Source organism: Fonticula alba, assembly GCF_000388065.1.
Source record: "Fonticula alba strain ATCC 38817 unplaced genomic scaffold supercont2.2, whole genome shotgun sequence".
NCBI classification, from domain to species: Eukaryota; order Rotosphaerida; family Fonticulaceae; genus Fonticula; species Fonticula alba.
The window spans coordinates 575,023-591,255 of record NW_009242972.1 but is presented as its reverse complement, the minus strand read 5'-3'; the positions used below and the strand labels follow the sequence as shown (position 1 = coordinate 591,255).

Genomic DNA, 16,233 nt, shown 5'->3' with positions numbered 1-16,233 from the left:
GGGCGACCGCGGGGACCCAGACCGTAGGTCCTGGCGAGGAGGCTCAAATCGGCAGCCTCGCCGCACGGCGAAGAAAAGTGCGCCCCGGGCACCCCGGGGGACCTCTCCCCGGACCCGTGTCGTGGAGAGCCCCAGACCGCCCCCCCCCCCTCCCCCCATGGGGAGTAGGGGAGTAGGGGAGGCGGGGGGGGGGGGCCACGAACACAGACGGCGCATTTTCCCGGCTGCCGGCCCCGAGGGGATGATCACGTATCGCGAATCACACGGACAGATCCGCCACCCGCCGATCAGGAGACCACTCTCTTTTCTTGTCCATTGCGGGTATATTTCCGGGCTGCGTGGGGAGCGCACGGTCGCGAGCCCGGCATACAGGCGACCCTCCCTGCGCCTACCTTCGATCCCCACCGCGCGGGGGGGGGGGGGGGGACAACATGGGGGCAGCACATGATGGGGGTTTGTCAGTTTAAGGGGGAGAGGCGGCTCTTCTCAAAGGCCTGAAGGTTGATCCGCTCGCGGCTCCGGCGGAGATTCTGCAGAATGGCACTGCGCGGAGGGGAGAACTTCCACTCGCGCATGCTCGGATTGATTGTCACACTGGGGGTGGGCTGATTGGCCTCAGCGGTTGTGTCTAAGAGCAGTCGAGCCAAGCGGAAGCTGGTCGCAATGGGCTGAGTGGAGCAGCTCCTTTCGAAGGGCAGGTATTTCACCTTTTGCAAGGCTTCCGGAGAATCGTCACCGAGGATGCGAAGAGCCCGTTCGCACTCATAGCGGAACAGGTTAAATCTGAAGAAGAAACAAACACGGACAGCGTGAGAGGGTGGAATACAACATGAGAGGAGGCAATCGCGTCTCCCAGCAAGTACAACCTCCCCGGTCCCAAGACCAACTCTTGAGTGGCATAGTCAGGGCATGAGCTGGAACGTACGTGCTGGCCCTGAAGTGCATCGTCACATTACGCCGCTTGACGAATGGATCCTGAAGAATCATCAAATCGGCATTCCGATCGACAATGAACTCACGAAGGAGGCTGAGATCGTACGGCGTCGACTGTTGCAAAAGAACAAGGGAGGTAGCAAAGGGAGAGAGAGGGTGAGAGTGAGAGGGAGGGAGGGAGGGAGAGAGAGGGTGAGAGAGGGAGGGAGGGAGGGAGGGAGGGAGGGAGGGAGGGTGAGAGAGGGTGAGAGAGGGAGAGAGAGAGAGAGAGGGTGAGAGAGAGAGAGAGGGTGAGAGAGAGAGAGAGAGGGTGTATGGGCCAGGCACTCAATCCCAAGTGTATGGGGCTTTGACTCTGCACGCGGAAGGGCTACACAGGAGTCCCCAGTCCCCTTCCCATCACCCCTGCCCCCCCAGCAGCACGATATGACAGCCACACGCACATCATCTTGGCCCAGGGTCTCCTCCAGGGACGCCTGACTGAGAGGCCGCGGATGGATGGAGCTCCGGGAGTGAATGTTGAATGTATGAGCAATGAGCTCATGCAAATCAGCACTGCCGGAGGCCTCATACAAGCTCGGGACCGTGAGCACCGGGGTCGAAGTCAGGGGGCTCGTCAAGAAGGAAAGCCGATGGAGCTGGGCATGACGATAGAAATGGAAGAAGCGCCAAAGGAGCGGTGTGACATCGTCCTGGGAGGCCTCGTCGTCACGCTGCCCGTCCACATGGAAGCCCGACTTGGAGAAGTGGGTGGTCCACTGAGAAGGCCGCCAGTCGCCAAACACAAGTGTCCGCATGTAAAGCTTCATCAAGCGCCGCCGGATGCGAAGGTCATGCGACAGCCGGGCCTCTTCGGCCTCCTCTTCGGCGATGCGCCGAAGCAGTTCCGAGGAGACCTGAGGCAGGCCCTCCAACGCACTCCTCGGCGGTGGTGGCGTCATCCAGGCAAATATCAAGCAGACTCGATCCTTCAAGAAAGTGGCGTCATACTCTCCCGAGTGTGCCTGAACCAGGGACATCCTTATCCAGTAGGGCAGCCTGAGGTTCATGGCGACCAATGTCGACTGCGGGACTTTCAACTGATTTTCCAGGTTCACCAAGGTCGCTCCGACCTGGAAAAGGTCCGGCATCAAGGGGCACGTGCTGGTGTCCGACACACCCTGCCCATCAGCCGGGGAGGGAGGCAGATACATGCTGGACATAGGCAGCGGCCTGGGGGTCGACTGGCCAGCCTGCTCCCCGGGACACGAGGCATAGATCAAGTCCGGCAGGGGGCGTTCCCTGGTAGGCTGGTACCGGCCAACGGACTGAGTCTCCATGTCTGCATAACCCTCGCCCGGGTAGAGGCGAAAGATATTGTACACCATCAGAGTGAGGGCATAGGAAGACAGCCGGGCGCGTGTGGCCCCGGCAAGATCTCGGCGACTTGCCCACTCGCGCACTAGCTGCGTGGTCAGATGGAAGCGCCGGTCGAGGCACATAAGGGAGTTGATGAGCCGGGAATTGATGACAGGAAGGATGTCACTGAAGCCAAGGTCGATCTTGCGCTGACTGTGTCCCGAAAGCGACGAGCCATCGAAGGCGCGCGCGCGGGGGGGGGGGGGGGGGGGATTAGCATAAATCACAAGAAAGGCCGCTGGCAAGCTGTCTCGGACTGTGGCCGTCCCCCGTCCTCTGGATAGATATGGCTTTGGAAAAAGATACATATGCAAAAAAGCGCGCATGCTCCTCGGTCTCGGTGTGGACGTACGTCTGGGTGTCGATGAGCTTGATCATGGGGAAGGAAGAGACCCGATGTTCAACGATGAAGATACCGCCTGGGAATGGCACGGGCAGGATGGGGTGTCAGTCCGGTGTCACGGGCAGTCTTCGCACCCTGTGGGTGTATGGCGGTGTCATGGGAAAGGACAGATTGCCCGATGTGCAGAATGTGGAGAACACCCAATGAAAGGGAGGGCAAGGAGAGGAGAGGGGAAGACAGGCAGGGGCAGCCGAGAGGTATTTGGTCATGGGCAAGAGGGCAGAACGCACACTTCCGCAGGAAGGGCTCCAAAATGTGCAGCTGCTCCAGGTCGAAGGGCTTCTCCGGAATGGGGAGGGTGGAGGTTTGTGCGATAAATTGCTGGTGCTTAAAGCGCATCGTCTCCATGATCGTGGTCAGATCGTGATTGTAGCGTTGCATCGGATGCCCCCTCAGCAGGCCGGACGCCGGTTGGATCCACCACCCGGGGAAGGCCTTTTCGCCGCGCGAGGCAACCAAGACACAGAGATCGATGTCTGAGGTTGGCGAAGCCAGGGACGAAACGAACGACCCAGACACATCAAGCAGAAGCTGGGAGTTATCTTAGATGCCGGAGCGTCCAGATAGGAAGGGGGAGGGGAGGGGGGAAAATGAAAAAAAAAAAACAACCCAGATGGATAAGTGTCTGTTTGTGATTGCATATGTGGCAATGCAAATGGACCGCCAGAGTGAAGGCTCCCCCGCGTCATGCGAGCGGTACGTACATTCGAGGCTGCACTCGAAAAGGGACGTTTGGATACGATCCATGATCGAGTGCAGATCGGACAAATTCTGGGAGGACATCTTTGTGAGGTATTCGCCGAGGGCAATCGAATTCGTCTGGGACTGGAGATGTCCCTCAGGACAGGGAGCGGGGCAGGGATCTGATCATGAGCCAAATACCACCCCCCAGGGGTGGGCGGAGAGCAGGGAGGGGGAGGGGGGGGGGGAGAAATGGTCAACAGGAGCAAAGTGGACAAGCAGCGAGCCGGGAATGGGAGAGAAGGATGGCCAATGAGGGAGGCAGAACAAAATGACGCACCATCCGGCAGAAGGGAATCGTAGGGCTGCCCAAGGAAGGGCCCTCGGAGAGTGTACCGCGCGGGCTTCTCAGGGGGAGGAGCGAAAGTATGCGCCAACTCCTTTCCGAGGAAGAAGGCCGGGGGGCCGTTGCGAGTTATGGTGGGCTCATCTTGAGGCGATTCCGAAGAGGAGCTGAAGAGGACTCGCCGTGCTGAGCAGAGTGCAGGTGTCAGGACATGGCCTCGCAATCCCTGCCCCGACCAGCGCACCTGGCGGAGACACAGCATGCTGGTTGTGGTTGGGCAGCCAATAAGAAAAGGAGGTGGGAAGGGGGGGGGGGGAGAGGGAAGAGAGGGAGAGGGAGGGAGGGGGGGGGGGGGTCGATATTGTGATGCCTGGGCGATGGGCAATCCTGTGTGGACCGGCTCGCCAAAAAGGGGGGCTTTGGTTGCACCTCGATTCCAAAGGATGTCTCCTTCGCGGACGAGACAGGGAGGGGGAGGGGGCGCCGGGGGGACTTGGTCGTTCCTCGCTGCGGACTTCCTTCCTGGCCGAATTTTCCATGTCCCTTCGCCCTAGTCCGTCATGCCAGTCCAGCTCAGGTCCCCCCCTGTGTGGATGGCCCCACCACATTGGCCGGTGCAGATCCGGGCCCGAGCGGGTGAACCTCTGCGAGGCGATCTTGGCATTTCAGCCCCATGCGTGGGCACTTGCCCTCGTTCGAGGGCGCGCGTGCGAATTGCCAAGATCTGGCCACGCCCATGGCACGTGTCGGGTAGTTGAGTTCTCACGGATCCAGTCTTACGTCAAAGGAGCGAGGCTTTGACGGTGGCCATACCGGAAATGTTACAACAGGTCCGGGCCCACTCTGGGCATGAAGGAGAGTGTACCGAACCGGGGGGGGGGGGGGGGGGATGAGGCTACCTGTGCCGAGAGTACGGTAACTCAGCCGGAGGGCGAGTTAGCAGGTAAGCAAAAGAGGAGGCAATTCGCGTGACAAATGGGAGTTCGAGAGGGAGCCTTAGAACAGACACTCGCTAGCTGGGCTGAGGCTTCAAGGGGATGCTCTCGCATACACTCGAATGCATTCATCCCAGGCAAGCTACCAAGGTCTTCTCGCTCTTCGGAGGCTCCCGGAGGGGGTGCCCCTTTCGGCCTTGGATAGGTCGAGGGGTGGATCTGAGAACCGCGCCTGTAGGCGCATCTCCGCCCTTTCTTGGGCAGCCGTAGCCGGCACTGCGCTCGGCGGCCTTCCGCGCCTGTCGATCTTGCCCCGCATCCCCAGGAGGAATGCTATTCAAACCCCATAGCCCCACACGAAGACCACGCGGGACACCCTTTACACACATGATTCGGCTGGGCGACTTGGGACACCACTCCACATCGACATGGCTACGGGATTGTAGGCTGATTCTGACACAATATCACATGTCGACATCGCCCGCCCTGGTCTCGAAGGCGAGATGCCGGACCTTGATCGGCCGACCCTGGCGTAAGACAGACAGAGGCAGCGAGAGAGAGAGAGACAGAGGGCCAGAGAGAGCGAGAAGGTAAGCGAGAAATCGACACCTTACCAATCCTGCCCTGTGCCCCTCGCTCGCATGCGCTTCTCCCCGCCCCGGTCAGGCACAAGTAAGCGCGGCAGACTCATGCCGCGTTTCGCCCCCTCTGAAGGTGGGTGCCATTCTTTTGATGACAGGGTACTGGCCAGATGTACACGAGTGCCTGGCGCCAAAGCATCCCATCACCTTGTCTCCCCCCCCCCCCCCCCCCCCTCCTTGCCCCGTCTCTCCTGCTAGGAGCCTTGGATCAAGCGTGACCACAAGCGCGTCAGCCCACAATGTCCGTCCTTGACGCGGCACCTGCCAGCACCAACTCCCCCTCGGCCGGGGATCAGCCACTTGGCGCCTGCATCCGCCAGCTCCTGTCCCTGCAGCAGGAGCGCGCCTATCATTATCGGCGCTGGGAAGTGTGCGCTTTCCCTCCCCCCTCTGATGCCCTCCTCCGCAGGCCTTCTCCCTCTTTCACACGCACACGCACACGCACACGCACACGCACACGCACACGCACACGCACACATCCAGCTCACCGCCGGGTTGCTCACCTACCCTCCCCCGAAGTGTCTTTCGCATGCTGCTCACATCCAAGCGCCAGGGCCCGTATCAGCTGGAATGTGGAAATCTGATCCGCGAGTTTTCTCGCATTTCCAATTCCATCAATGCCCAGTGGGCCGCGCTGCTTCAGGCGCAGGGACTGTCCCCGGAGGATGTCGGATCTCTGGCTGCCTCCGACTCCAGCCCGGAAACCCGCACAATCGGTCGTGCCTTCCTCCTGTACCGCCGGCTCCAGGTGGCCGAGGGGCAGCGCTTTTCCCTCGTGCGTGTTCGATGCCGAATATGTGCCCACCCGTTCGCCGCTCCTTCTCCCGCCTGCCGCCACCTCTTTTGACATTCCGTCTCCGGCTGGCACCGCCGGTGGGCCTCCTCCGTTCCGAAAGACCGCCAAGATCCACCTCGCCATGCAGGCCCTTCACGAATATGCCTTGCACTTCCGCGCCCGGGGGATGGCCGACCTGGGTGGCGACGATGGGCTGTACGCGATTGAGACGCTCCCCGACCCGGACGATCCGCTGTCCGAGCTCCTCAGCGAGTCGGCCTGGGAGCCCTGGGTCTCCCAGTCCGAGCGACACTTCGAGCTGCTGCCGCTGGCCGAGCGCCTTGCCGGGGCGCGCGACCCTCTCCTCGAGAGTTTGACCAGCGACGGGGCGGCCCCGCAACCAGCCCCATCGGACCCGGGGACGGAGCACTCTCCGCCCGAGTGCCACGAGCACAGCCATGGGCACGAGCACGGGCACGAGCACGAGCATCACCATCACAACCTGGCGGATTCCCTCTCACAGCTGGCCATGAATGAGGCCGTCATCTCGGATGTCCGGCGCGCATGTGATGGCCTGCTTCGAAGCATCCGTGCCTGTCCCACAGTGCAAACCTTGAACCAGGAGTGCGTCCGTGCTGCATTGCCTAGCCCCCTCGATTGCCTATTGCCCACCTCTCTTCCCCTGCCTTTGCCTCTTTCTCTGCCCCTCAGCTCACCCCCCCCCCCCTCCCCCCCTCCCTCCTTTCGCTCGACCAGGCTTCTTGAGTGTAACGACATTGTCAACGAGGCATCCGAGGAGCTCCGTGAAATCCTCCTGGACCTTTGCTGACAAGAGGCCCTCCTTCCTCCCCCCTCTTTGTACCCATTGGCCCGTCCACATCTGGCTCCCCTCCCCTGCTGCGAATGGGAATACCAGGGATCTTGCTCTCGTTTCTTTTCCATTCAGGTGTGTATTGCAAAAACTGACACCCACGGGGTTGGTGATTCTTCAACTTCATACAGCACGGATGCATGTGGGCCGGATGACAAAGAGTCGAGGGGGAAGGGAGGGGAGGCGGAATGCACACGACGCAGCATCCAGATGCCGGCACGGGGGGTAGGGAGGGTGACAGCGGCCAGCAGAGGAAGGGCAAATGGGTGGCAGATGCGCGAACCCAACCTGCCAGGCAAGGGAGGGGGGGGGGGAGGAAGCAGGGGCACACAAAGGTGGTCTATAAAAAGGGGAAGGGGGGGGGGGGAGGACGGCGAAAGAAGGACAAGACGGGGAGAGTAAAGGCGAGATGGATGCAGGAGGGGGCGGGAGGGAGCTCATGGTGGCGGCCGTGGGGAAAAAAAAAGGAAGAGGATAAGCCGCGTCTACTTTGAACGGAAGCCGTCAGGCAGCGACCCATCCGGGACGGTTGGCCGGGCAAAAGCCGGGGCCTTCTGCCGGCTGGTCGACTGCGCATCAGGGGCCGGAGAAGCCGGCTTCGACTGCTCGGTCACGGGTGATGATGAGGAATAGGCCGTCGGGCCGGTGATGTTGCCGGTGGCGGCCGCCAGAGCCGCGACGCGGGGCGACCGAGTCGGCGGCGTTGATGGCCGCTCCGGCGTGACCAGTGGCCGCTCCGGGGTCTTGGCCTGCGGGCTGGCGGCCGCGGCCTCGTCGGTTGGCCGGCTGACAAACGCCTTGGCGATCTGGTCTTCCCCGTAGACCTGGTACCAGGCCGAGTGAGCCTTCATGTCTTGGGCATACTTTTCTTCGTAGCTGCGCAGGGCGTCAAGCTGGTCACTCGGGACACTGGCCACCGCGGGGGCAGATAGTCGGCCATAGGCAAAGCGCCGCGGGGCCTCGGGAACTTCCTCCTCCGGCAGGTGAATAGACAGCCGGCGCCGCGGGGTGGTCAGCCTTGCCGCAGCCGTGGTATCACCAACGGAGGCGGCCTTCTCGCGCTCGCGGGCACGCGCCGCTTCTTGAAGCATGATACGTTCGCGCTCCTGGCGAAGGGCCCGCAGCAGGTGGTCGGCATTCCGGCGGAAGGAGCGCACCATAAAGTCCGCCATGATTCGCTGGACCAGCGTCACATCCATCGGACAGGGGGCCAGGCGTCGGGCCAGCTCCTGCGTGGTTTCAGGCGTCGCATCCGGGTCCAGTCGGCGCCGGGGGGGGCTGTAAGGGGAATGGCGCATGTCTCGCTTAATGGCACGGAGGGTCCGGTGGTACGAGGGGGGTGGGTCGAGAAGACTCTGCACGCGCTGGCTCAAGTGCGCCCGGATCTCGGACTCGATGTCGTTGTTGGACCGGAACCACTCCTCACGAACAGCATTGAGCTTGGCCATAAGGTGCTGATTGAACTCGAGCGCTGCAAAGGACCAGGGAGAAAGGGAGAGGGAGGCAGAGAGAGAGAGAGAAAGAGGAGGATACAAAGTTTGCGCGTGTGCGAGCAAAGCGAGGGAGGAGCAAAGAGACAGGGAAGGATTGTTAGACGGAGAATGGCGCACAAAGGCGGGGCAAAAGAATCAACAATCCGCAAAGCACATACCCTCGCTATGGTCGCCAATCACACGGTAGCCATTCATGGCATTGGCCACGGCGTCCCAGCCACAGGCGATGTTTGCCGAATCCGGGGCCCGCAACATGGCCAACAGGACCCAGCGGTGGACGTGCGCCCGGCGGGCATCAAGAATATCGACATTTTGGATGTTGCGGAAAAGCTGTGGCCCCAAGACCGAGGCAGTGGCATCGTGCTGCTGGTCCGAAGACAGGAAAGCCGAGGGCAAGCCGGCCATGTTGGGATGGGTGCCGAGGAAGGAGTTCCCATCCCGGGGCAGGGCATTTGGCCAGGCGAAGGAGGCCAATGCCGCCAAATGCGCAAGGGCCGGGTAGAGGTAGTGCTCCGGGAAGAAGACATCCGGAAAGGAGATGTCCACCGGCTCGACGGTGGTCTGCTTCAAGTCATGATAAAGACGATGCACCTCGAGGGTGGAGAAGGACGGCGCCCCGAGATACTGCTCGATGCGAGCCATGACCGCGGCCGCCAGGTCCGGACGATAAGTGGCCAGTGCGATGAAGGCCGCTGTTTGGAGGTCCTTATGGCTGGGGCGCTGCTCTTCCAGATACTCCGGAGAGCGGCTGCCATGGGCAAGATGGCGGATGGAGGGTGTATACGTGTGTGTGTGTGTGAGAGAGAGAGGGGAGGGGGGAAGTATGTCGGAGGCGTGCGTGTCCAGGCAGGCGAGGCAAGAGAGAGGGCATGTGAGAAAGGTGTGTCTGATGGAGGGGGGGGGGGGGGGGGGGGGGGGGGAGGGGAAAGGGCAGGCATGTTCGCGCCCAGCATGCAGGGCTATGAGCGCCAGTACGCACTCCAAGTTGGTGCAGAATTGCAAGAAGTGGTTGATCATGGACACCTGGGCCGACTTCATGACATCGGGCGTCAGCTCGGCCACAGTGCTCTCCTCGGTCGGGCGAATGGTGCTGCTGTCCAGCAGGGAGGGATTCAGCGTGAGGCTGGTGTGCGGGTCACCACGCTGAGAGTCCGAGGGGTCCGGGAGCGGGCGGAACTTGGTGATCAGGCCCACCGTCAGCAGGCGTCCAACCAGGAAGGAGTCGACAATGCGAAAGTCCCGGTGCCGGAGCTCCCGAGCCATGGCATGCTCATAGAGTCGCAGTGCGCCATTGACGTCGCCCATGATCTGCATGGCCGTCAGCATGGAGGAGTAGGTCCGAGCATCCGGCTCCAGGCCGGCCGAGTAGCCAAGGGAGTCCAGCTCGGAGAAGGCCCGCTTGATGGCCCCGCAAAAGACCAGCGAATGGGTGAAGGCATTGAACACACGGATGTCCATGTTTTGGATGGAGTCCTCGGAGAAAGTCTCCACCTGATGCAGGTGTTTGTTGAGGAGCCCCTGAGTCGGTGCGGATTCCGGGTTGCGGCCAATGGCCACCCGGTCGGTGTACTCGTCCCAAAGCTTGCAAATCTGGGCGTATGTCCGGTGGAAGTAGGCATCCACCGAGGTGGCGGGATTGGAAACATCGGTGCGGATTTCCCGCAGATAGCGATTGGACAGATCATTGATGGCCAAGCTGGCCGAGCAGGACTTCAACAGCAGCACGAAGGTAGTGCTGGAGGGGAGGATGCCCACCTTGCGCATCTGCCAGGTGGCGTGGGGAAAGCAAGGGGCGCATGTAAAGGTCAGAGGCACGCCCGGCGAAGCAGGAAAGGGTGCGGGAGAGACCGAGCATGAGGACCAGCAGGCCCCCGGCCCTGACGGGCCTTGGGGACATACCTCGCGATAGAAGCCCATGGCCCGGTTCCGGTGTTGGCATGCCTCGGCAATACTGGTGGTGGACTGGGCCCGCTTGGATGCTGCTTGGATGATGAGATTGTAGTGGATGGTGGTCGGCGGCTGCCGGTGTCTGTGCATGTCCTTCAGCAGACCATAGGCTGCCATGTAGTCATGCCGGGCCAGGTTCTTGATTTTCTCGGAAAACCAGTGCGCGTCACTGGGGATAGCACGGACGCGAGGCGGGTGTCAGCGGCGGAGTCGGGAGGGAAGGGAAGGGGGGGGGGGAGAAGAGGGGCACCGGGAGTGAGGGCGAGACGCACCGGCGGGTTGCCCGCTTGGAGTGGGGTCCCCCCTTGCCGGAGGACCAGACCTCCACCGAATCATCGAGGCTCGCCGCGGCCACGGCCCTGCGACTGGGCTTCACGGGATAGATGGATGTGGCACGCAAGGGGCCGCCGAGACGACCGCCGCCAGGGCCAAACCGAGGGAATGAGGCCATCTGACGCACAACCAGCCGGGGCCCAGAGGGCAGCGGTATCGTGGTTGTGGTCGCCGTCGCTGCCGCCGCCGTGGCCGGGGGGCAGGCGGCGGCAGCAGCGGAGCGCAGGCAGCGCACGGCAGTCGCTCGAGCGGCGCGGCCGAGGTTGGGACCCAATCGCGAGAGCATGCCGTTTACACAGGCAGCCGAAAGGGGAGGACTGGAGGGAGGGGAGGTGGGATGGCCGGAGTGGATCGGGGAAAGAGAACGATGGATCAAGAAGGGGAGGGGGAGAACGGGGAGGAGGAGGGAGGGGGGTGGGTTCCCGTGCGGGAGGGCAAGGCAAAACACAAAGTAGGAGGGAAAATGGAAGGGGGAGGGGAGGGGGAGAGAGAGAGAGAGAGACATATCGTGCTCCGTAAGCAGGGACATCCAGGGTGCGGTCTCTTAGATGCCGGCCGCGCCAGCCCTGTGCGGAGCTTTCTTGGCCCCCCCGATGTTGGAGCCACAGAGAGGACACACGAGGGATGTGTGCCTCAGCGAACCCCCCCCCCCCCTGGGGGGTGGATTTCGCGATAAATCACAAACACATGCTTACCGGTCCCCACCACGCCCGTGCCCCCCCTCCCGTCTTCAGAAGGGGGGGGGGGGGGGCGGGGAGCAGGGCCGCATGGTAGCCGCCTGAACCCAGTCAAGCACACATTGAGTCATATCCCTCGGGCTGGGCATCGGTGCACGCGTCCAGGTGTGGCGGTGGAGAATGCCGCCGAGGCTGAATTGCCCGCACTTGCCCACGAGGCGAGTGACCCCGCTTGCCCCCTCGTCACTTTGCCTCTTGCCACTGTTGCTCCTTGTTCCGAGCACGCTCGGGAGGACGCTTGCCGGCCGTCGACCGGCTGGCCCTCATGGCCGATCCCGCGGCCCGCGGGCCCCACACGCCTCGCCCTTCCTGGCCCAGCACCACCGTCCGCAAGGGCCGAGGGGCCCCCGCGCCGGGCCTCGGCGCGCATGGATCCGGCAGGTACCAACTGAGTCAGCCCAGGACGGCACATCACGTTACGGTGAGGCGTGACATCGGGATCGATCGATGGATTGTGCAAAGCACCTCCATCCGAGTTCGGTGCAATTTGCAGGAGCGCCCTCCCAGAGCGAACGGGGACCGGTGTTGGCGGGATCTCCTCTCGTCATGACCGCCCCTCCTGCTGTGCCCTCCCCCCCTCCCTCCCTGCCTCTCTCTCTCTCTCTCCCTCCCCCCCGTCCCCCTTGACGCCCCTGTCTTCCGATCTCGGCCTCCCTCGTCTGACCATGACACAGGCTAGCAGCGCTCCAGAGATCTTCCGTTTCACGGACCCTTGCGTAGTTCTGCCGGTACATAGTCCCCTCACCTCGGGCCGAGGCATTTGACAAGTGTACCCACACCGCCGCAGCTCAGGCCCCTCTCTGTCGCGTCGGCTGACCTTCGTATCGCCATCCCCCCCCTCCCCCGCCCCCTTCCCGCTCCAGGGCCAATTTATCCACATCCTGCTCATTGCCCTGTCGCCCGAGAGCATGTGGGTGTGGATCGGCCTGGATGAGCATCTTGGCGAGGCACTGGCCTTGTCGGCATCGGCCGGCCCGCAGGCTGGCCCCCTTGGTCCCCTCTCAACGACGATTCTCCCGGGCGATGATGATGAGCTTAGCATGAAGCTTAGTCGCGCGATCGGTGTGTCTTCCGCATGGCTGTCTTTTTTGTTGCTCTTCTTTCCTGATGCCGCTTCCGGTTTCCCCCTTCTGTTTTTTCTCTCTCCCTCTCTTCCTCCCTCCCTCCCTCCCTCTCTCTCTGTCTCTTGATGCGCCTTCTTGATGACCACACGCCGAAGCTTGCTAACTGTCCCCCTCGCCTGTTCCAGTTCTGATGACGGGCCGGCGCCAGTGCTTCGCGAATTGCAGCATCCCAGCCGGTCTTGCCTCAGCGGCTGGCATCTGGCCGCGCGTGCTGGAGGTCCTGCGCGCGCGTCTCCTCGAAGCTGGCCTACACAAGTCCTGCTCGCGGGCCGAGCCGGCGGCGTCGCAGCAGTAGATCCTCCCTCCTGGTCTTGCTCTTGGAGCTCTGCACACATCAGCAGTTGCCCTTCCCTGTCAATCTATATCTATCTTCCGTTTCATTCATAAATCCCCCCTCCGCTTGGGCATGTGGGCATAGGCTCACCGATGCCCAGGCTCTCTCTCTCTCTCTCCCTCTCTCTTTCTCACACACACACACACGAGCGAATGTCACCACTTCGCGTGCGTACGCGCGTGCGCGCGTGCATGTGTGTGCACGCCTGCTCTCCCCTCTCCTACCTGGGAGGTGAAGTTGAAGAGGGAAAAGGCAAAGCTGGATCTTTCAAACGTACGGACTTGCGTTTCTTCCCTCTTCAGCAGAGAATGCCTCTCTTATCTACAGTGGTTGCGGTTCAAAGCCGACAGTGATGCGTCTCTGTGTGTGCATGTGTATGTGTGTGTATGTGTGTGTATGGATTGAGATGGAGGAGGGGGGGGGGGGCGGAATAATACCGCACTTACAAACACAGATGCATGTATTGGCCCCAGGTCAGGCAGGCCCGATGGGATCGAGCGACCAGGTGATGGCGGTGTTCGGGCCCTCCTCAGCCGGCAGATCGATGGAGGGGAATTCCGAAAAGATGCGCGTGATGCTCGGATCCTGGGCATCAGCCATCACACCCTCCCAGGAGAGGGGAATGTCCATGTCGTCGCGCGGGCCAGCCAGGTCCGGCCCTTCGCCGGGGACACGAGCACGCCCAGACGCTGCCAGGGCCACCCCCGGGGAGTAGTTTCTCCCCAATGGCCCGGACCACAGGTGCAGAGAGTGAACAAAGGCCCGCCAGTATGGAGCATTCAGCCCAATCCGAGGACCCTTCGTCGTGCCCTTGGTCCCGGTGGGAGTGGAGGCAGGTGAGCCGTCAGGGCACTCGGACTCCTGGGACAATGGCTCCAGCCGGCTGGGCGGACAAATCTCATCCTCCAAGGCCAATGGGAGGCCCGGGGTCCAGATCTTCTCGTAAAGTTGGCCCACACCCAGAGGCGAGACATTGAGCACCACATTGACGAGAGCCGCATTCGGCCGGCGCAAGCCCACGGCATAGGCGCTAAGTTGGGCAGCCCAGTCTGCGGGGAAGCGTGGCCGCCGGCCGGAATGGACATTCTGCGTCTTGAAGTCGACCACTGCCCGGACCGGGGCGAGCCCCAAGTCCAAGCGCGGCTTCAGCACACATACCAAATCCGCTCGGCCACCGAAGCCATACCGGTGCGCGAAAGAGGGCTCCAATAGTTCGATGCGTTCGACATTGTCCTCCACCCACGCAAGCACCTGCTGGCGAATGGGGTCCAGAATGTTGGGCCACTCGGTGGCCGGCGGGCCGCCGATGGCCGAGAAGTGTCCGAGTCCTGGGCCTAGAATGGCCTCCGGGTTTGGGCTGTCCAAGGCCCGAGCCCATTGCCACTCGCGCAGAGTCCCCTCCACCAGGCTGTGTACCAGTGATCCGAGCTCCGAGTAGTGGCGATTCCGCCGGTAGAACAAAGCCAGCGTGTCCCGGACAAAGGCATCCTGTGTGTGTGTGTGTGTGTGTGCGAGTGGGTGGGAGTGATCGCGGTCGATATATCATGTCGGGTGTTAGTCTTTTGGGCATCAAGAGGTATCCGGCATGCCGAGCCACATGCGGGGCGGCCCCCGGAAGGAGCACATACCTGATCATAGGACTCGCGGGTTTCCAACAGGGAGGCCGGCAGCTGGGAGGTCTCCACCAGCATGGGAGGTGTCGAGCGAACACGCCGAGTCGCCGATGGAGCATCGAAGCGGGGTGTCGCCATCGGTGGGAACTCCATCAACAGGTCCATCGACAGAGGGGCAACCTCGGAGGGATCAATCCCGGGGGGTAGATCATCGATCGAGAGGTCAACCGTGCTCGTGGGACTCGCGGCGAGGGGGATATCCTTCTCCTCGTCGAAGGCACGAGCAAACGCCGCCAGCAAATCACCATCGTCAAAGGGGTCTGCCTGGATGGCGGCCGAGGGGCTGGCCGACACAGCAGCGCCGGTGGTGGCGGCAGCACCGGCATCTGGCCGATCTTCGTCCTGGGAAGCAGGGGCAACAGCAACGTCGGCTGCCCGTGGCGGCATGGGATCTTGATCGTCCAGTTGGGACAAAATGTCCAGGAGTTCCGAGTCAGCGGCCAAATCTTCGCCCTCGGGAGCGAGATCAATCGCACGGAGACGCTCATCGGAGGGTTCCAGCGTGCTGGTCAGTGGCGGCAGGGCCGGCTCGCAGGTCAGCGAGTGCCCAATATCAAGGACATGCTTGATGACATGCCGCGGGGCGGGCTCGGCCCAACCGGCGGGCGGCAGAGGGAAGGGATGGCGCTCGGCGTTGTTCTCGGGCCCGGGGTAGAATCGAACTGTGGGGTCATCGGCCGCCATGTCGTCGGTCTCCATGGAGTGTTCTGGGCAACGGGGTGCGTTGGGCGTGGGCGTGGGCGCGGCCATGTGCCGTGCGTTGTGCAAACGGAAAGGATAAAGGGATGTCAGTCGGACGGAAAGCCCGGGAAGAGGCTGCTACAGAGAGGGATAAGAGGAGGAGGAGGAGGCGGAGGGGGAGGAGGAGCAAGCACAAAGCGATCTACCACGCACGTGCCACACGAGCCGTGGCCCGGACAACATCATTCACGTAAGGGGTGGCCACCGAGGTGATGTCCTTGCCAAGGGAGTTGAGCACGGTCGATGCTTCGGGCCGGACCCCGAGGACCCGGATGCCTCGCTGCCAGAGGTGCTCGTTGACATCCAGCGCGGCAGTCAGGAGCTGGGATTGCCGCCACTCGGCGATCCCCGGCTGGGCCGCGATCCTCAGCACGCTAGTCACCGAGGGCAGGAGGCCAAGTTGGTGTGCGTCGGTTATCCGCACTGGCCGGTCGATGCCCAGGGCGGCGGCCACCTCCACCAAGTTGGTCGAGGGGATGGCATCAAGGGGAACCGTGGCCCCGGGGTCGGCATCCGGCAGCAGGGTGGACAGCGGGACCATCGGCGGGACCGAGATGATGGACGAGCAGGATCGCGCACTGGATGCACTGTACCAGCTGTCGGAGCTTGTGCCGAACTGCAACAGCAGGGTCTTCTTCTTGCTGGCTCGCCGGCGTGTCTCCAGGGGTTTCACGGTGGCCGGAGACTGGAGGTCAGGCTCAGCGGCGGATGCATCGGCGGATGCATCGGCGGGTGCATCGCTCGGTGGTTGGGCAATGGTCGACAGCTGGCGCAAGGCCGACAGCCGAGCCCCGGCAAAGGTGGTCTCCGAGGCCGACTGCCAGGTTACATGCCGGCCCACCGGATACGAGAGCGAGCGTAACATCAG

At 62.6% G+C, this 16,233-nt stretch overlaps 5 protein-coding genes across 5 annotated transcripts; 2 read left to right on the top strand and 3 right to left on the bottom strand.

Annotated features, from left to right (window-relative positions):
• Nucleotides 1-419: 419 nt before the first annotated feature.
• Nucleotides 420-4,063, bottom strand: H696_01155 (hypothetical protein). Its single transcript, XM_009495037.1, has 7 exons — nt 3,756-4,063; nt 3,439-3,597; nt 2,965-3,276; nt 2,684-2,750; nt 1,377-2,484; nt 926-1,047; nt 420-783 (listed from the first exon to the last, which is right to left on the bottom strand). The coding sequence occupies exons 1-7, from the start codon at nt 4,021-4,023 to the stop codon at nt 459-461; spliced, it is 2,361 nt and encodes a 786-aa protein (XP_009493312.1). The 5' UTR covers nt 4,024-4,063; the 3' UTR covers nt 420-458.
• Nucleotides 4,064-5,503: 1,440 nt separating this feature from the next.
• Nucleotides 5,504-7,275, top strand: H696_01154 (hypothetical protein). Its single transcript, XM_009495036.1, has 4 exons — nt 5,504-5,707; nt 5,857-6,112; nt 6,234-6,736; nt 6,869-7,275. Exons 1-4 carry the CDS (start codon nt 5,577-5,579, stop codon nt 6,939-6,941), a joined length of 963 nt encoding a protein of 320 aa, XP_009493311.1. The 5' UTR covers nt 5,504-5,576; the 3' UTR covers nt 6,942-7,275.
• A 57-nt stretch (nt 7,276-7,332) lies between these two features.
• Nucleotides 7,333-11,253, bottom strand: H696_01153 (hypothetical protein). The gene is made up of 5 exons (XM_009495035.1): nt 10,696-11,253; nt 10,376-10,592; nt 9,456-10,240; nt 8,635-9,224; nt 7,333-8,454 (listed from the first exon to the last, which is right to left on the bottom strand). The coding sequence occupies exons 1-5, from the start codon at nt 11,040-11,042 to the stop codon at nt 7,469-7,471; spliced, it is 2,925 nt and encodes a 974-aa protein (XP_009493310.1). The 5' UTR covers nt 11,043-11,253; the 3' UTR covers nt 7,333-7,468.
• Nucleotides 11,254-12,158: 905 nt separating this feature from the next.
• Nucleotides 12,159-12,912, top strand: H696_01152 (hypothetical protein; the record flags this gene model as incomplete). The annotated part of the gene is made up of 3 exons (XM_009495034.1): nt 12,159-12,221; nt 12,357-12,555; nt 12,743-12,912. 3 exons carry the CDS (start codon nt 12,159-12,161, stop codon nt 12,910-12,912), a joined length of 432 nt encoding a protein of 143 aa, XP_009493309.1.
• Nucleotides 12,913-13,425: 513 nt separating this feature from the next.
• H696_01151 (hypothetical protein) lies at nt 13,426-16,230 on the bottom strand (the record flags this gene model as incomplete). Its single annotated transcript, XM_009495033.1, has 3 exons — nt 13,426-14,439; nt 14,580-15,331; nt 15,519-16,230. 3 exons carry the CDS (start codon nt 16,228-16,230, stop codon nt 13,426-13,428), a joined length of 2,478 nt encoding a protein of 825 aa, XP_009493308.1.
• Between the last annotated feature and the right edge of the window lie 3 nt (nt 16,231-16,233).

Excerpts from the sequence above, each read along its gene's own strand:
- H696_01153 (XM_009495035.1), bottom strand. The coding sequence starts at position 11,042 with ATGCTCTCGCGATTGGGTCCCAACCTCGGCCGCGCCGCTCGAGCGACT. Across the intron at positions 10,593-10,695 it reads TCCAAGCGGGCAACCCGCCG|TGACGCGCACTGGTTTTCCG; the intron begins GTGCGTCTCGCC and ends TGCTATCCCCAG. Across the intron at positions 8,455-8,634 it reads GATTGGCGACCATAGCGAGG|CGCTCGAGTTCAATCAGCAC; the intron begins GTATGTGCTTTG and ends GGTCCTTTGCAG.
- H696_01155 (XM_009495037.1), bottom strand. The coding sequence starts at position 4,023 with ATGCTGTGTCTCCGCCAGGTGCGCTGGTCGGGGCAGGGATTGCGAGGC. Across the intron at positions 1,048-1,376 it reads AGACCCTGGGCCAAGATGAT|TCGACGCCGTACGATCTCAG; the intron begins GTGCGTGTGGCT and ends CTTTTGCAACAG. Across the intron at positions 784-925 it reads ATGCACTTCAGGGCCAGCAC|ATTTAACCTGTTCCGCTATG; the intron begins GTACGTTCCAGC and ends TTTCTTCTTCAG.
- H696_01154 (XM_009495036.1), top strand. The coding sequence starts at position 5,577 with ATGTCCGTCCTTGACGCGGCACCTGCCAGCACCAACTCCCCCTCGGCC. Across the intron at positions 5,708-5,856 it reads CATTATCGGCGCTGGGAAGT|TGTCTTTCGCATGCTGCTCA; the intron begins GTGCGCTTTCCC and ends CCTCCCCCGAAG. Across the intron at positions 6,737-6,868 it reads GTGCAAACCTTGAACCAGGA|GCTTCTTGAGTGTAACGACA; the intron begins GTGCGTCCGTGC and ends TCGCTCGACCAG.